The following is a 20,229-nucleotide window of genomic DNA, read 5'->3' on the forward strand; positions in this document are numbered from 1 at the left end:
ATATCCTATATATATACACACACACACACACTCAGACCCGCACACACTGCTAAAACGCATATAATATATTATTATATACGTGTACAATATCTCTATGGCAACGAATGTATATTCAAAAACAACAAAAAAAATATAGTAAAATTATTCACTTAGGTTAAATTAAACATTTAGTGTTCATATTTTTAAGCCTGGAATGAAAAAGAAAAACGCACAAAAAAAGCAGAACTAAAAAAATAATTTTCGTATTTAAGTTTAGTTTTTAACGTAATATTCAATTTTAAAGTAATGAATTGAGTTTTATTAATTTCACAAGTACGCTTATCCATGATTCAATGTCAACTAAAAACAAAACAAACAAAAAAATAAATAAAACAAATATGTTGATATTTTGTATATAAAAACAGAAGAACTATATTTTTGCATATAAAGTATATAAAGTAAAAACCGTGGGCTCATGGTATTCCAAGGGGCTTGAAGAATTTTTATGTAAAAATCAATTTTTGACCATTTTTAACTCTGGGTCAAAGTTAAAGCTCACATTTACAATTCATCTACAAGATGATAGATTTTTTTTAAAATTTATTTTGGCTTTTTTTTCCGATAGTTCAAATATGCAAGTTACTGTGGTCGCTTAGTGTTAGATTGCAATTGCGATTGCTATCGCCACGGAAGATAATAACGCGATATCAATCTATTTTATTTTGTATGTCGAACAACATTCTTCCAACATTCTGTTTTCTAGTTTCCAGTTTTGCGCAAGTGAAGCCAATGCATGTTTAAAAGCTCAGTTTATGACTATCAAAAGAGCTTTTTGAATCAAAGCTTTCAGATTTTTGTGTGCCTTAATTTAGCAAACATTTCAATGCAGCAAACGCTGCTTCAAACCACCGTGTCACACAGAGTAGCTTTTGTCAGAGTGCTCTTCTCGATATATCGATATGCAGCGCGTGACACGCAGTGTGGGTGACAGCTCATCACCAAAAAGAACAATAAACCATTGCAACCCCAACAAGGCGCGCGCGTGTCTTTGGCGAGTGAAATGTTAGCCGCTCCATAATACGAAATCCCCCTCACGGCAATTTCTGCTTTCGAAATGGCGAGCAACGAGCAACGAGCAAAGAGCGCTGCGCTCTCAGTTTCAGTTCGGTGCGTGAACCAGGCGAGTGTGGATGCGTTTTTGCGGAAAGCGCCAAAAGACATAAGAATTCAATCTGAAGTCCAATACAAAACAACAAAACTAAAACGCGACCATAATTAATATAAAACATCATAGAAGTGTGCAAAAAATTGACAACATAAATTAAAAATTACATTTGTGTTTGGCAAATTAAAAAAACGAAAGACAAGCAAAGAGCGCTCAAAATTACAGTAAAAATCTAGTGTTGTAAAGCATGAGAGAAAAACGCATACAGCAAAAATAAATAAACGCGAGTGCAATTTAGAAAACGCATGTGAAAATCTCTGTACACTACAATTTCTTGAAAGCAAATGTTGAAAAAATTCCTTATACATGTATAAATAGACATACAATTATATATATATACATATATATATATGTTACACACATATATTTGTATATGTATGTATGTATGTAGTACTATAATACTTGTGAGCGCCAAAAAGCCGAAGAGCAGAGCCCAACTCAAACGCCGACGCCAACGCCAACGCCGCGCAGCCATATAAATCGTCTCTCGTCGCGAGCTTTTTCGAAAGTTAACGGTCCTGCCCGACGTTCGCGTAGTAAAAACGTAGCGTGTGTGTTTTTGTCGGCAAATCTGTGGACGTTGACGTCGCCGTCAACTGCGCTGCGCTTCACTGCACACAGAGCAGGCGTTAGCAGCAGCAGCCGCCGTCGCCCCCGTTTCAACAGACTTTTTTTGTTTTTGGTCAAGCAGCACTTTTCGCACTGGAGCTTCGAAATTGCGAATTTGGCGCGCTAAGCAGCAAGTAAGTGTGAGTGAGTGAGAGAGAGGGAGTGGGAGCAAACTCGAAAGAGCGACTTTAAAGAGCGTGAGAGCAGTCGTTGATTGCACAATAAAATTACACACACACACATTACAAAAGGAAAGCGCTAGAAATCATTAGTTTGTTCTCTTTTTTTTGTTTTTTTTTTTTTTTGTTTGCAAAATCACATAAATTAGCTAAAGTTTCAAGCGGTGCTATAAATCAAAATTTGTGTGACATTGTGTGCGTGCGCATTTCACTTGTGTGTGTTGCGCGCCCAAAAAAGTATGCTATGTCATTTTACTATTTACTACTACGCACGCTCACACACAGACACGCACTCGCCAACACTTTGTATATGTGTATATGTGTTGTTGGTATTCGTATAGTACATAATAACGGTATTATCGTGTACTACACAGCCACGCAGCTTACGCAGCTGCGTAAAATCTCAAGGCTTGACCAATGCCTCGTAACCTCGGCAAACACTACAATATACCCTCCACCCCCACCACACACAGCCCCTTAAACTGTGTTAAAAAACTAACGCACAGCTTCTTCACTAAGCCGTTCACCTACATAATGTTTGTCTGTGTGTGTGTGTGTGTAACAGTGTGTGTGTGTAACAGTGTGTGTGTGTAACAGTCATCGCTCGATATATAGAACTTCCCGAAATGGCAATAATTAATATTAATGAAATATTTTTATTTTTGTATTCCTTTCGTTTTGAAACATTTTTGCAATCTGCGAAATTCTATCAAAGAATACAAACGTGTGTATCTAAGCGCTTTTACCTGTTGTTTTAAATTTTTTAACGATATTTTGTTTGGCTGAATATGGCTGCTAGTCCCAATATTTTTCTGCAAATAACAAGGTAACAAAGTAGATATGAAACGTTGACTTTTTCGAGCGATCACTGTATTGGTTAGCGTAATCTGTATTATCCTTGGTTTTGGTTTCACTGCGTCCTTCAATATTTTTATCTCTAGCTGTCTGTGTGCTCGTCCTGCGTTTGCCATCAGCTTAATTAATTGCCGCCTGTCACTGTAGTTGTTCAGTTTGAAGTGCATCCTTTGGCATCTTCTTCGTTTTCTGGCCCGAAAAGGCAGCTAGCAGCAAACAAATTGGCCTGTGGCTGCTGCGTCCTTTCTTGGCTTTGGCCAAACAAATTGGTTTCGAGTACTGCAGCATGTTGGCAACAGCATGTCAGAGGATTTGGCAGCACTGTTTCCAAGGAGTCGACTTAAAGTAGAAGATATTGCCAGTTAAGAAGGGCTTGCGCAATTTATGGAGCGCTCAAAATGAATCTGAAAAGAATGAATTCAAATTTTAAGATTTTTGCCAAGTTAATTTGAGATATATTTAAAGAACAATAGTTTTCAGGTTGTAAATGAATCTTAATTTTATTGCTTCTGAATTTTGATTAGATTAAGCTCGAAATTTTTCACTTACAGTTAAATAAATAAATAATGGAAACTCAGCCTATATATTTTATTAAGAAATGCAGCGAATGCCCATTTAGTTTCAGATGAGAAAGGGATACCAAAATCCAAAACTATCGCTATAAATACTTAATCGATAGTGTCATCACTAACGGTACAGCTAAATTTGATGAGTTGACATTTTCTGAACACAAATCCTATTGTCATCGGCATTATTGCCGTAAGCCGATATTAACAGTCTTTCCAATTATATTCGTCAAATTGCCAGACAAGTCATAAAAGTACGCACACATACATATACACACATAAACATATATATAGACCAAGCAGATTTATAACTTATCAAAAATTTTTATATTATCCGACACACACACACACACACAAACACAAACATGCCGTGGAAAGTTTACTATTGAAAATTTTCACAATCCCATTAATTCCGTTACCGAAAACTCCCAAGGCCATATTTGCCCAGCCACTTAGTGTTGCTGTCGTTGTCGTTGTTGTTGCAGCGGGAGAATAACAAACCGAAAACCCATGGAAATACATAAAAAAAAGACGCCAAAAGGCAAACACAGCATAAAAAGTATGAAATAAAAAAAAGGAAAGGAAAATTGCGATATATGCGATATAATAAATCTTTCGTATAACACGCAAAACCTTATGAACGTGCGCCAACTATAAACTTTCGCTTTTCACAAAACAGCACCCGTTTTTCCACTAGCCGGTTGCGTATACGCCGTGTTGCACAGGCTTTATTTTTTTATATATAGATATATATATATATATATATAGATTGTTTTATTATTATAACTATTATTATTTTTAGTTCATCCATCCGTTATATGCTTTCTACGTGCAGCATTTTATATTGAAGCGTGAGGCAGTCGGAAAATAAAATAATAGTTTTTCGCTGAGCAGACCACATTAAAATATTTGTATTCTCTTTCATGCCGCTACGCTGTGATATTATGGGTATGTTATGAGCTTATTTTGTTTGATGTTCAAGGCTAATAGAACACATTATTTATTTCTAATGAACATGCAGAATGTATGTTTCAAACGCTTTAATAATTGAATGTGTAGTATATTTCCCATTTTTTCATTTAAGCTTTCAAATCAACTCAACAGTAGCGGGGCCCAGGTGTATTTGCCTAGGTACATGCAGAATGCTGGCCCTGCCTGTTGATTATAAGTATCACCTGGGAGATCAATTTACGAAAGTCATTACATTTTACAATGTGAGTCGAGTTAGTGTAGCTTTTACTTAAAACATTTGCGATAATAGTGATAATAATTATTTGTTTGTATTTATTTATTATTCATTTATAAATAGTTGTCAAAACGAATAAAAGCTAAAAGCCTAATCAGAATATTTGTACAAATTTGTACAATTATAAAGAATATTAGTAGAGAGTAGAAATAATTGAATAATGGAATAGTTAATATTAAAACAATATATACAAATCTTTTTATATTATAAAATGTCTCAATGCATAAAGTTATAAAATATCTAAATATATAAAGAAAACGATCAGTTAAATTTATTGTATACCTTTGTGAGCCTAAAGTACCCATATCAGACTGTACATTTATTTTAAAGAAGAATAGCGTGGAAGAAGTGTCTTTTGCCTGCTAAGCCATGTGCAAATGTAGAAAATACATTTGATTTTAAATTTATAAACTATTTTTGATCTCTATATAAAATTGAATGAGATCTGCATCAAATTGGTTTCATGCATTTGCAAGTGCATCACGGATTCGTCAGCTCGTAGTTTGACTTTATAATTTCGAATAAATCACATGCATAGATTCATAATTTGAGTAATATGTGCCTGTGTGTGTGTGTGTGCGAGTGTTTGCATGTGTGTGTGGCCCATTAGTTGGCATGTGTTGGCATTGCATTTGGAATATGTGTTGCATTCTTTTAGGCGTCGCTGAAAGGGAGCACTCGGGCCGCATCCTGTGCGTGGCTGCCGCTCCATTTCTGTCAAAGTTTTTGATGTGCAGCGTGCACTGGCAAAAAGAAGACAGAAGCACAAAAAGCGTATATAAAAATATATATATATATGTGTGTGTGTGCTTGAACATGTGTGCGTAAGTGTGTGCGTATCGGTCACAATAAATTGTCTTTATTTCATGCGGATGCGGTCGTTGCGGGTGCGGGTGCTAAGCGGGGGGAAAGTTATGTGCGGGGCCGCAAAGGCTTGCGCCATGTTTAATGAAAATTATTACGCGATATCCTTCGGGACACACACACACACACACATCGAGCAACTCGCACAATGTACAGCTATGTGCGCCTTTTGGGGGTGGCATGCTCATACAAAAAAAAAAGGCCGCCTGCCACGAAGAAGTGGGGGCCAACTGAATGGGCCGCCTTTGCCATTGCGCCTGCGCCGTCACCGCGAGCGAGGCAGGATTCGACTTCGAAACCGAGCATAAGTTTATGCTATCGCCTGTTTGCATGTGTGTGCGTGTGTGTGTGTGTGTGTGTTGGGAAACGCATTTCTAGGTCAAACTCAACCTCCGCATGGATCAGCCCAATAAGAGCCCGTTGCAAGCATATTTTCATTACATTTTCAATCTAAATTAATTTTTTTTAATTTTTTTGTGTGGCTTAAATTTTAAAAATCTTTTTATTTAAAATAAAGTGAATAATAAAAGCAAAGTTTAGGCTGGATTATTTCAATAGAATTTGGTTTTTGTTGTTAAAAAAGGTATACGAAATGTTAACGTTATAGTAAAAATAAAATAGTTGGCGAACCCCCAAAGTATTTAAATCCTTAAGAAGAACCTCAAGATGAGCTCATTGGACATGTTAGCCAGACAGTCTTCGCTTTGAGTTCAATTTGTAAATGGCTTTTACTATAGGCGATTTGCATTTCCTTTTGTAAGGCTTCCAGATGTAGATTGTGATAAAAGACAAAGGTGAATGTTTAGTTTTTTAAATGATTTTAGATTTTGCTCTTAACTTTCTTTACCTCCCGTTCCTTTCTTTGCTTTTTTACTTTATTTATATTTGTTATTTTTATTATACCCGTTATCTCTCCCTCTCTTTTTGGTTTTGTGTCTTTTTCTCACTCTCGTCGTTTGCTCTGTTTTTAACACATAGGAAAAAAAAATGGGAAGTCTCCTCTTCCCGATGTTCTCTCTTCCTATGTCTCTTTCCATATCTTTTCATCTCAATCTCTATTTGTTTCTGAATCTTACATTTTAGGTAATTTGAATTTTGTCTTAAGTTAAAAACTGTGTTTTAGCTGCCACTCTCTCTTCCTTTCTCCCTTTCTTTCAGTATCTCTCTCTTTCTCGCTTACTCTTACTTTGTTTAACGAACATGGCTCGCCTTTCTACGCGATTCTCATCGTTTTATATAGTCTACAAATATCGTTAAATTCAAATATATTTTTGATAAATCATACATCATACTCATAAAATATGATGTCTACCTTCGGAGCGCATCACTAATTTATACATATTTTGCTTCCATTTCAGCTTAGACTTGTTCAAGGACAAATTAATCCCACGCACAAACGCACACATATCCAACGATCAACTAATCGTGTCTAACTAAAAGAAACTGTGAAAATGCTTAACTTTCACCAGAAATGCAATAAGAGTAATTGTTGGCAGTTAATAAAAATGCGGCAAACTCATGTTTTAAAACAAACAAATGCAATTTAACAATTTCTAAAACTTGACACAATTAAATGCATCAAATATAAAAATATAAAAAAAGCCAACTTGTTAATCGAAAAAATCAAGTGGAAATCGTCAATAAATAAAAACAAATTCGAAATTCATTTGGTAAACTATTTTGTGGCTTTGCAGCACGCAAAACCAACATAAAATAAATAAAAATAAACAAATAATATGAAATTCGTGCGAGTAAATTGAAAATAGTTTATTCAGTGTCGGTTACAAAGCCGCAGATTCAATCGAAACCCAAATAAAAAACCAAAAAAAAAAAGGAAAAACTGTCAAATTCTCGCAAAAACAAAATGGAGCGCAATCATTTGAGCTGCTTTCTGGCCCTGTTGCTGGGCGTGTTAATATTCCAGAAGCGCATATGCCCAGCTGTTGCCGATCAGGACGAGGATATACCACACAACGAGTAAGTAATAGTGATGCACATTATCTCCAGCTGTTGGTCAAATGATTTGGTTTTTTATGCATAGTAGGGCATAATGATTTTATGCAAATGTATGTTACAGAGAGCAAGAGGTATCTACGATCCCATCAAGTATATATGTTCATGATCTGTCTGAGAAACTTTAAGAGCTGGACACTTCATATGATTAAATGTTCTCTATTATCATTTCTCTTTTCTCAAAAATCGGAAAATAAATATATTCATTTAAAGATATTTCACTGTCTGGAAGATATAAATAGTTAAAAATACCAAATGTGATATAAATTATTGTTAATTCAAGCTCCGATTGCATAATAAGGCTCTGATTCAAGTCAAAGTCAGATGTTAGGGTATCTTGCGGTCGTTCACTACTTTGCACACACTGGTTGTTTTTTTTAAGCTCCGTTTCAATTATGCATAATTGAAAATGTATATCGAAGCGATGCAAATCGTTTTGTGTCATTTCCCCCTGCAGGAAATTAATTGTAAATTTGTTTATTTCGCACATTTGAATGCGCTGTGTATAAATTATTCGCCACGCAATGTTAACTCCAATGCTAATGGCCATAAATATGTTATAAATAAATGCACATATATCATGTAAACAAACTGCTGCCATATTGATGCGAATTTCAACAATTGATCAGATTTGTTTTTCTTTCTCTGCTGTTTACAACTACGGGCCAAGTTATGAGCAATTAAAAGGCTATTATAAAATTGTTGAAATAGTGCAAATCAAATAAATAATAGGAAAATTAAATTTATAATTCAAGGCAGTTGATTGTCTGCAGATTTCTGATGCGTCGGCTCTGCTAACTTTTTCACTGTTAAATTTCTGTTATCTTATATGAAGTGTTTTTTATGTTAGACACATGTTTGCTTACTTTGCATAATTATGTTATAACTAGGTTATATTGAACTTTTTGCCTGATATATCTGTAATTATTCGTATGTAATGCTTGAAAGAATCTAACAAACGTGTCATTGTATAAATTACGTAAATAATGTTGATTCTTATATATGTAATGTTAAACGGAACACATTTAAAGTATTGAGAATTATTTTTGGGAATCTTATTAGTCTGGCTACAATTTAAATAACCCAAAGTCGCATTTCTAGCTTAAATTAATGATTCAAATATGCTAATGAGTGTTGCAAAATGTATAAATATGTGTTTCGTCTTAATACTATTTCGTGACTAGGCTATTTATGAGCTCGCTTTACGACCTTCCAATGTCTAATGACAAGCATCAAATTGAACTTTTCTATATGTTCGTACGAATGGCGTCGCAACTTTTGTCATTCATCTCATTTATAACCCATTATTTTTATGATTATTACTTTGTTTACCACACACAATATGCCAATTTATTGGGCCAAAAGGAGTTGCAGCATCATTAAAACTGTGCATAAAAATAATGAGCGCCAAAATTGTGAAGATATATATATATATATATATATATATATATATATATAGCACAGCATTTAGAAAATATATAAAATTGAATTTGAAATTCTTTCCAAAACTGTCTGCCAAAGGTTGGCAGCTTTCACTGTAAATATATATATATATAGACAGTTTTGGAAAGAATTTCAAATTAAATTTTATATATTTGCTAAATGCGGTCTATAGAGTGCTGTTCACATGTGTCGCTGAGTAGCTTGGCGCTTGTGTGAGTATCTAATGGATACATAATAGGATTTAGCGTGGGTGTGCGAGAGTGTGCTGGTGAGTGTGTGTGTGTGTAAGTGTGTGACAGTCACGTAACCGCAACGTTCACTTGGCTAATTAACCCAAAACCAACTGCCATTTACAGTCCAGGCCCCCTCCTCCATAGACAGAAAACAGAACGAATTTTGGTCACAGGAAGACAGGAAGGATGTTAGACAGAAAGTAAGGCAACCAGGTTACTAAGTGTTTTCTTCTTTGTTTAATGTCACTTTTATTTATTAAAATTAGATTAAGCATTCACTTTGTCGTTCTGCTTTCTTTTATTGTTAAGGCTGTAATAGCTATCTCTCCGTGTCGTTAGCAATTTGACAAACATTCATTTTCCGCGAAATGCTCTTAACCTAATAATAGAAGTTTCGCGTAACATTTATTGTTCTGAGAAAGCAACATTCTAAAAGCATTTGGCAACTTTGACTAGTCCTTTTTAAGCTTTAGTATAACTAAGAGCGTGTTTTATCAGTAAACCAACTCTTAGTTTTTAAATTGAAAATCACTAGTTAAGTGTAGCATTCTTTTATGGCTAACTGTGCTAAGTGACGTTGCGCTGTGCGCATCTTCGAATTAACTTTAACATAGGCATAAATAATTTTGTAACAATTGCTTTGTCAAAGATTGTTTTCATGTGAATCTCACTCATAATGTTAATGATATTTATGATAGACAGAGTTAAAAACAATTTTCGACATCTTATTAACCCTACTGAATAGTGGTATTAGGGCACGATCACAATGTTAAAGATCAGCCTCCTTCTCAGTGCAAGATCCACATATGTTAATTTTGACAGCGCCATTACAGTTTATGTTAGCAGCCATAGACTCTGTTACGCACAGCAGCAACTGCTTATGTTAGGTCCAACATCGCCCATCTATTTAACATGACTGTTAACTGTCGCTAAATAATGTAAAATTAAATAGGGTTTCTTAGCTTAAATATGATACTTGTGTTCGACTTTGTGCTTGGCAATTTTCTCTTATTCTGTAGGCTTCGACATTTTGCGTAAAAATTAATTTCATTAATTTGAAACATAAACTTTCCCGGCTTTCTTACTGTATTTTTGTGTTTTTTTTTTTGCTTTTTACTTGTTGTTGTTGGCTTTTGTGTGTCACTGCAGAAATTCAATTAAATTTATTTCAACTTTTGCTGCCAGCTATGAGAACTACAAAAACAACAACAAGATGCGCCTTGAGGGCACAGCTTTGACGGTTATGTTTGGGGCACATAATGATGATGATGATGATGAAGTTGCGCCTGTTTCGGGGCAGCCCCTCATTGCTTTTGATGTAACTGACCCAAATCGTGCTTATGCTCGCTAGTACTAGAACTCGTTCCTTTTGCTTCATTCTTTCAACGGATTTATCCTTAGCCCTGGCCACATTCCGGCTCACTGCTCTTGCCAGCTGTTGTTGTTGCTGTTGTGCTGATTCATATGCCTCATTTTCAGTTGCAGCATTTCCGATTTTAATGCAATTGCTTTGCTTAAAACTTCAGCGATTCGTTAGCAGCTGCATTGACATTTTGAGGCTGGTCACGTGCCGTGGTCAAAAAGATTGAAAAGTAGGGTAAGAAGGCAAAATTTTTAACTGGCCCCAGCAATGGAAAGATTGCAACAGTTCTTAAGGATAATTACCTAAAACAGTTGGTGCGAATAGTTTCGTTTGGAGGGTAAACGAGCTAAAGAGCTAAGAATGGTTTCTATAAAAAGCAGGCTGAGATTTTAAGAATTAATCCAAAATATTGTTTTGTTTCATAAGCAAAAAAAAAAAAACAAAAATTTACATTTACAGTTTGGTTTTTACACTTATCATCTATTTAATGTTGGTAAATGTTAATTTTATGTTAACTTTTGTGCTATGTTAAATCTATGTTATGTGAAATTGCTTGTTGGAAATGATAGCTGAAAATAGCTGGTCAGTTTCAGAACAGGGAATTAAATTGGCTAAGGTATTGATGTTTATCAATTTTTTTGGCTGAACCTTTGCCGATCTTTATTTAAGAATCTTTTTTATGATAAGAATTATATGATAATAAGCTAATCACAACTGCGACGAGCCTCACAAATATACAAAATAACGCTGTTGCAAGAATAGTCATTCAAGCCTGGTGTGCTGCATATTCGGCTGGTGGCACTATGTTTATGAATTATGTATTAAATATGTTAAATATGCCTGGTAAAACTCATGTCAAAACAACTTAACATTACCGACAGGATCTTCTAAAACAATAGCCACCACGCTGAGAGTTGAGAATAGAGCTACTGAATGCCCGAACATTTTTGCAAGACTGAATAACTAGCATTATTGTTAGAAACCCTTTTATATGTAACAATAAAGAAAGTTATCGATGATGCACTTTAAATTTGAAGATCACTTATCGCAATAACTACACTAGAGTTCTTTGTTTTAAAGCTCGCAGTGAAAATAAACTGCAGGGCATTTGCTGATAGTTTAACTTATCTTTATTTGATTTGTATTGCTGGTAGTGAGTAACTAATTGTTTTATTTGAAAAATCAATCATAAACGAGTACTCATAGTCCGGCGACTTATTTGGAGGCGTCTACTTCACAATACGCAGCTTTGAGATTCCGTTGGTGTTGATAAATATGAAGAATATGTGTAATAAATTGAAGGGAACGATTTTTTTTTTCGTGGTTAAAATATTTGCATAGTTTTATAGAATAAAAATTTATAGGTAAATTTATATTAAAACGAGAAAGAAAGGCTATCTTCGGCACGCCGAAGATCTAATACCCTTGCAGACCCAACCTTTTCATAATGCTTATAGTGCTTTGCCCGTATCTAAGAAGCACAGGGAAAACAGTTAATGCCCCAAACTCGGCAAGATATAAACAAAATGTTTTTTCATACAACAACTTAATTTTCGACCGATCGTTCCTATAGCAGCTGTATGATATAGTGGTCCGAGCTAGCTGGTTTTGACATATGTGCTGCGAGCAACAGAAAGAGGGATTTCTGCAAAGTTTCATTAATATGGCTTTAAAACTGAGAGACTAGTTCGCATAGAAACAGACAGACGGACAGACGGACATGGCTCTATCGACTCGGCTGTTGATGCTGATCAAGAATATATATACCTTATGGGGTCGGAGATGTGCGTTATACATTTCACGACAAAATTATAATACCCTCTGCAAGGGTATAAAAAGGTTTGATAAGCTAATAAAAATTCGCATTAAAATTAGTTTAATATTTTATGGAATACTTGTTCTCTGCATTGATCTAAGTCTAAGATGTACATAAAAGACAAATAATTTCTGTAGTTCAGTGCTTTAACCATTTGGGAGTTATAAGCGCATAGCATGTGCAAAACTTCTTATTTCATATATTCTTCATAGTGCTGCATGGAGTATGGCTTACACTGGTTTGTGCTCAACCTAACTTTACATATATGTTTCCCGTCAGAAGCTCTCCCTCGCTCTCTCTCTCTCTCTCCCTCGTTCTCTCCCTCCCTCTCTCTCTTTCGCGTGGCCTGCGTTTTATGCTCCGCTTCACTCTATTTATAAATTAACTTGTCGTGTTCTATGCAAATTCAAAATCCACTTAATTGCAGCACAAGGCGGCAAAATAAAATAAAACAACAAGCTATTCTACAGACGCAACGTACTCATCCCGCGTACCTCGTCAAACCCCTCCAGATACCCTTCCCCTAAAAAGTTGGTGCAGCTACCGCTTAATGCACTTTCACTGTCATTTGTCATAAGTAGTTAGCGCTTGTTTGCCTGCCTGTTTGTTTTCTTCCACTGGCTATGTTTTCTGCTCTCTTTTATTGTTTTTTTATTTATTCACTTAAGCTGCTGGGGTTGTAATTAGATCCGCCACGCCCACTCACACACACACATTTCACACACTTTTCAAATTTTCTGTGCTGCGTTTCCGCGTGTCAAAGCTTGAAATGCAAAATTGTTTTCAGCAGCATTCGTGCTAGTTGCAGATATATGCAAGAACAACTGATATAACTACAACAAGTTAATGAGAATAACTCAAATGTTGAAAACGTTATAGGAAGTGAAAAGTTGAATGGAGTTATGATAAATATATATATAACAAGAAAGGTTATATATATCTAACGAAGCTAAAAAATAAATGGTATGGTGTTTCGATGTTGATAAGATTTATTCAAATATGTAGGATGCAGAATAAAGTTCGTTATATGACTGAGCATTCCTATGCCATCTAAATGGTATTAATAAGATTGACAAGTTTAGTTTAGATATCTTTTAAAAAAATAATTTCATATAAAAGTTATATTTTTGACTTATAGTGTCAAGTGAGCTTAACGTTATAGGGTTCAAGATAGAAGTCTTACTGTTTGCAAAACAAAAAGCAGATCATTAAATAGTATCTTTGAATCATTAACAATTTTTTGCTCGTTACACATTACTCCCTGCAAAGGTATAAAATCCTCTTAATGGGGGAAAATAATATTTAAATCTTTATTGATTATTTTTAATTAGTTTTATAACATAATTATGACACGAATGTGTGGATAAAAATTTTAAAATCAAATTAAAATCAAATTTCCTTGAATGAGTAATATTTGTAAATAAAAAAATGTGTATAGGAAATATTTGAGTTTCTTCAGTATACTGTAATACTGTAATAACAATAGAAGCCTACAATATTGTGATAATTATTTATTTTATTTTATCATTTATGTTATGTGTTACTTAACAGTCTCTGTTGCAGGAAACGTAATGTTAATGATAAGCATAATTTAATGCTATTTGTCTTTGGTTAACTAAGAAACGCCAATACAGCCCTAAAAGCGATAAATTTCGTGTAGTGTTTTTTTTATTTCGTGATAAATTCATTTGTGACGGAAAAACAGCCTTTCAAGAAAGCATATTCAGACTCTTTTGTAACCCAATGAAGGCCTTGTGCTTTGTGCAAAAATAAAGAGCAATTTTAGGTCTTGTTTCAGGAAGTTTTCTGTTAATGTCTCTTTCTTAGTATTTTTATTTTCGAATATCAAGTATACGCCGTGTTAATTGTCTACGTGAGCGCAAAGTGAACTTTTGCACAAAGTTTCTGTCAGCTTTGTAGTTTTTTTGTGACAACTACGTATACTATGAAAATTGGATTATAGAATTTTGTAGCTTAAGACCAGCTTAACAAAGCCACAGCAAGTGGCACTCACTATAAAAGAAAAAAAACCAAATAAAATTTAAGAAACGTAAATGCAACTCACGTAGATAGCACAGACAAAAGGCAAAGACACACACACACACATGCACACACGCATAAAATCAAAGTGAAAGAAACCACAAAAAACATCGACATGAAGACCGCAAGCACCAATGAAAGACCATCAACGTCATCTTTGGGCTCTTGGCCTGCATATGGACCAAAGACCAAAAGACTTTTTCTCTCTCATGGCCTGGAAATAAAAAGGCGCATTTTGTTTTGCACATTTTGGCAGTTTGTGCACGACAAAACTTGACAATGGCTAAAACTACGTGAGGAGCTGGCCAAGGGGCTTACCCGAATTTTTGTTGGCTACATGACAGCACATCAGGTACAGGCATTGCCACAGCCACATCTTCGGTTAGTTCTACTGATGCCTCACCTGCTCACCAGTTCAGTTAGTGTTTTGCATTGTCTTGTGCGTCTCTGCCTTTTGAGCACGAATCACGTATGTCATGCTCAAGTGGCATACACGTAATGCCATCGAACTACATTTGCTTGGGTCCGCAGCATCAGGTTTTCACTTTTTGCCAAGTTTATGCGCTGTTCCGTTCCATTCTGTTCAGGTAGAGTAGGTCAATGGGTTTGCAGTTTGCGGCTTGCATCATTGAAATCGAAATGAGTTTTTTTTTTTTTTGTTTTTAACATTTTCAGAGACAACAATCTCTAGAGCATGACTTATCTCTATGCGCTGCACTAGGCAAAAAAGAATTTTTCAAATAGAATTGGAATTATTGAGAACAACTATTGTCGATAATTTTTTAAATAATTTATATGTCCGTCTGTCTGTCCGTATGCATGAACGCGTCGATCTCAGAACCTATAAGAGCTGGAAATTTTGAATATAGATCCTCTTTGAGTACGAATACAAGTTTGTTTCCGAAAATTTCCAAGCAACCGATTAAAATTGTTATCGAAATCCTTTTTTTTTAGTAAATATCTTTTAAGAGCTAGAGTCACCAAACTTAATAAGTACGGATTTAGTATCTTGCATTCTTTATCAGCCTTTAACTAAACTTTTTGATTTAAGAATTGGGAAATTCAGTTTCAGCAACTAAAATATATCAATCCAATGTTAAATTATTAAATATATAATTGTTTTTCTTAAAAAATGCGTGCCTTCTTCCGCTTTAAGACCTTTTTTTAACACAAAATGTTATAATTGTAGTATGCAAATAATACGAAAAGATTGAAATATTTTGCAAATCAGTTTTATACTTTAAATTGCAGCATTATAATTTATGTTTTAGATTCTTAGGAGATTTAAAGCTTCATAATATCAAGTAAACTGGCTCGAAAGCGTTTTGAATTTCACATTTAAGAGCACTTTTTAACTCTTTATTGGAAAGCAATTAAAAATCAATTAAGATCGATTTAATGACAAACATATATTGCATTTAATATTTCATTAACGTTTGCATTTGGTGCCCAAATTAAACATGGCACATATATGGCCATAATGCGTATGCAAATACTTGGATGATATAAAGTACACATATTTTATTTACATATACATATATGCATGTGTAAATATTTCTTATATGCACGCATAATGTCTTAGGATGAAATTTCAACAAGGGGGGGGGGGGGGGGGGGGGGGGGTGGTGGTGTTGGTGAAGTAGGACGATTTAGAGACCCGACTTGAGCTCAGTTGAGCCCAGGCAAACTCATTACAAGCTCAAGACAAGAGAGATATAAGTAGAATCGCATATACAGTCAGCAGTCTGGGTAGGCAGGATAATAGGACAGCAGGACAGCAGCTAGAATAACAACAACAAGGACTGCATACACACACTGTGAAAACATTTGCCAAACATTTATAATCCAAACGCGAAAGTCAAAAGCAAAACAAAATCAACACACAGCGCAAAGCTCATAAAACAAACGGTAGCCAGCAGATAAAGATAAAGACAAGAAACAGCAGCGGCAACAGCAAATTGAATAAGTATCAAAGAAAAACACATCCTGCTAGCCCACTCGAAACGAAAACCTCACCACGCCAGTCGGGGCGTTGATAAAGCCAAAATGAAATATTATTTTATAAAAATGACAAAAAAAAAAAACAACAAAAAAAATGGAGAACAGGAGACAAGGGCATGCAAAGTACTCTCCTAGTGCTTACCAAAAATATTTGCACAATTTTATGGCATTATCTGCATTCTCAATAGCAGCAAGAAAGCAAAATATTATTCCAAAAGGTTGCCGAATAATGATTACCCTTACAGCCGTGGGGATAACATAGGTGTAGAAGGTTATTCATTTAGCAATTTTTAACTTCTAAGGAAGCTATAAGATACAGTAATAGAGTGTCGAAATAATGAAACAATTTTGAGTCAATATTGCAGCTATTTGATAAAGAAATTTTGGAAAGTATAAAGATTAAATTAAATTTTTGGCTGACTGTTCTTATGAAAGCCATCGAATTCTGGTAATGCTAACATTTTACTCACATATCCAAGGTGAGAAGTGAATAATATATCTTGTAAATCAAGGTAGGTATTTGCCCAAAAGTACAATTTCTCCTGATTGTTCCTATGGAAGCTACATGACTTAGTGGTCCAAGTGGTCATAGAATACCCTATAATTGTATAATAAGAGCTGTAAGAGCAGCTATATCAGAGTAAAAGCAGCATCCGACACAACGCTGCGTATACGCAATGTTGATTATGTTGAGCCCGGGCAGAGAGAGCTACGGCAGTTGCCATCGTTTTGGCTTTTATCTAGATACAAAATAAGCGCATGTTTATATGCACTCGACGGCACAGAAGAGCGAACTGCAGGCAGGAATGAGACAGTAGGCGTGGCCGGAACGGGCAACGCCCAATCAGCCCACAAAAGGCAGACAAAGTTTTATGGCCAGCGACGTTGCCCAAAATGATTTAAATTATATGAAAATTATATTATGGCAGCGTCAGAGCAGCAACAAAAGTGGTTCGAACTGTGGCGCGTCGAGTGGGGGCTGGTTCGTTGATTGCTGGTTGTTGGCCCCACTGTGCGCGTTGCATGGGAAAAGGGAATGAAGCGTAAACAATGAAGCGATATAAAGTGGCGAACAAGTGATTGAAATTGGATAATGGCCATAATGGTCAGAAATTGCAAATGCGGGCGACCCGACGAACGCGGCTAATGAGCAATGCAGCGTCGAAATGAGCGTAAAATAATCACAGAAAGAGAGAGAGAGAGAGAGAGCGAGAGAGAGAAAGGCAAAGCGAATGAAAATGCGGAGTAAAGCTCTGAAAAAGAGTTGGTCACAAGAAAAGACAACTTAAATGGCTCCGAAGTGTATTTTAGCACATTTTGTGGTGTTAAAAAGAGCTCTACAAAAATAAAAAACGAGAGAAAAAAATCCACAATGGGTTGCCGAAGTTTTAATACCCTTACTGAGGCACATTTAAATGTTGACTCGTTTGACAGATAATCATCTATTGATACAACATTTATTATAAATAGCAAATTAGTGCAAGTTATTTGGCTTTATACAAGAAACTTTTTTATAAAACGATTTTAATATTGGCAGATCGTTTGAGTTGATTCCATTATTTCTGGATAGATAAGGCGTTTCCAAGATAAGCGAAGTTGTAATTCCTTGATTATAGTGAAAGCCACATTTAGTGTATATACATTGAGATGCAGCTTACTGCTCTCGGCAAGGGTATAAAAAGCGAACTTCTTTTACGTTCATACGGCCAAGCAATATTGCTAGTAAAACATTTATGGTTGTGACATAAAGAAAGATCAAATTTAATACCCTTGGGAGAGTTAATAAGCAAAGGCAAAAGAGTTGAAAATATATACACTACATCTTGTAAGATGTTCATCCTTCCCAAAGGCAGTTCGAATACTTCGACGTAGCAAAAGAGTTGAATAATTGTTAACAAAAATGATTATTTAACAGCCTGTGCATATGTCCATGTACAGAACCTTAAAATATATATAAAAAAATATAATAAAACATTTTATATTCGTTCGGTTTAGCAATAGTTTTTAAGCACATGACATTTAATCATGCTTACCTAAAGATCATAAGAATACGATTGAAAAATTTTGTACATGTTATTAAAACTCTTATAAAAAAATGTAATTATTTGTAAATTGAGCTTAACAAATTCGCAACGCAATATTCTTCAATCAATTAATTATTTCATTAAATACTTGTACTAATCCAACTAAATGAACTATTTTTTTTCATCATCTTCTTTGCAGAGTGCGCAACTGGGCTCTTAAATTTGGCGTTGATTTATGGGAGTTTGGTCGCCAATTTACCAAAATGAATGAAATCAAAAGTGTGAGTAAATACTTAACACACATTTCCATCATACCATATATGCATACAGTCACATATGTCTGGGGCTAAGCCCAAACAAATATCAATGGGATATATTTATAAGTCAACATTGGAATATAGATTGGTTAAAAGCTCTGCTGACATTTGTAAATGGCTGCGATAGCTGTTTCGGGTTGCTTTTCGATGTGGCAGAGGGGTATGGTGGGGTTTATTTGGGTCTTAGTTAAACAAATATGCTTAAGCTGCGGCTGCGATAAGAAATTATCGATAAATACGCAGACGATGCCAGCTTAGTGCCTGGCTTTACCCTCAAATGCGTCAATTTTTGTTTGTGCAATTTACTTTTATTTTGTTGTTGTTGTTGTTGTTTATGTTTTTGTGGCTTTTGTTGTTCTGGCGCGGCTCTAATGCAATTTAAACACAAATAAGGCTAATTGAGGCGAGGCTCGAGTCTAACAGGGCTGGGCGGTTGGCTGGCAGTGTATGCCCTGTGTCTGTGTGTATCCGTGTTAATAAGCATGGCTGTTTGGCTTTGGTTGACTGCCAGTTGCTGCGGCTGCTCTTCACCCACTCGCGTATTTTTTGCGTTTAATCAGACGTGCATGAGCTAGTGAGCCGCCTTTATTACGATTCTCTTTATACGACGCGCACGGGTGTGTGTGTGTGTGTGAGTAGGAGTGGGTGAATGGCACACACGCACACCACATGTATGCATACACATACATGTTGGCAGTTAAACTTGGTGTATGCGTTCAAAATGTTAAATACGCTTTGGATCGGATTAAATATTTGATATTTTTTAAATTAGCTTTACGTTTATACCTGACTTTAAAAACAATTAGCTGATATAAAAAAAAAAAAAGTGTGACAATTAGTTGCTAACATTTAGTTAACATTATTTAAGTTAATTTTATTTCTGTTATTTTATTTTATTTATTTTGAAAAACTAAAGCGGATTTATACCTATAATATAAACATGCATATATATTTATTATTCTTTGTTTTTTTTTTTTGGTTTTAATTATTATCCCAGGACTAAATCTAGGCTTATAGTTTGTTATGTATTCAGCTAGCTGAGCTAGCCGAGATTTACTCTTCTGCCTTTTGCATAAATAGGTTCACAACTTTACCCTTTCCGTCCGTTTTAATTAATGAAGCCATACATAATATTTACTCTGTACATTTTATTTCGCTTATATTAAATTCATTTTAATTTCAATCTAAGTGGAAACAAATTCTCTTCCCTTGTGCCTTTACTAAATCGTAATATTGCCCCATGGAAAGGGTGTTATATTCGGCACAAAGTGTGTGTGGGCAGAGTGGGAGAGACTCAGAGACTGAAAGGGCAATAGCAACAGAGGCTGGGCTAAAATGCAAATAAATTTGCTGGTTGTGACTGTCATTGAGTCTGTAATTGTCAAGTGACTCGTTTTTGCTGCTGTTGTTGTTGGCTGCGTTGCCGTTGCCATTGCTGCTGACAATGTTTGTTTGT

General features: G+C 35.3%; 1 protein-coding gene across 4 annotated transcripts in view; it reads left to right on the forward strand.

Annotated features, from left to right (window-relative positions):
• The first annotated feature begins 1,542 nt into the window (after nucleotides 1-1,542).
• Nucleotides 1,543-20,229, forward strand: part of LOC115763353 (voltage-dependent calcium channel subunit alpha-2/delta-3) — a 58,981-nt gene continuing 40,294 nt past the window's right edge. For 2 of the 4 annotated variants that reach the window (XM_030705874.1, XM_030705878.1), the window contains exons 1-3: nucleotides 1,543-1,947; nucleotides 6,882-7,500; nucleotides 18,656-18,737. In XM_030705874.1, coding sequence (XP_030561734.1) covers nucleotides 7,388-7,500; nucleotides 18,656-18,737 — 195 coding nt within the window. In that variant the 5' untranslated portion in view covers nucleotides 1,543-1,947; nucleotides 6,882-7,387. Of the gene's footprint in view, nucleotides 1,954-6,780; nucleotides 7,501-18,655; nucleotides 18,738-20,229 lie in introns of those variants that run through there. The other 2 variants (XM_030705877.1, XM_030705876.1) reach the window with 2 other exon arrangements.

The sequence above is a fragment of the Drosophila novamexicana genome, unplaced genomic scaffold (genome assembly GCF_003285875.2).
Source record: "Drosophila novamexicana strain 15010-1031.04,08,12 unplaced genomic scaffold, DnovRS2.1 tig00000739-arrow-arrow-pilon, whole genome shotgun sequence".
Taxonomy (NCBI): Eukaryota; Metazoa; Arthropoda; class Insecta; order Diptera; family Drosophilidae; genus Drosophila; species Drosophila novamexicana.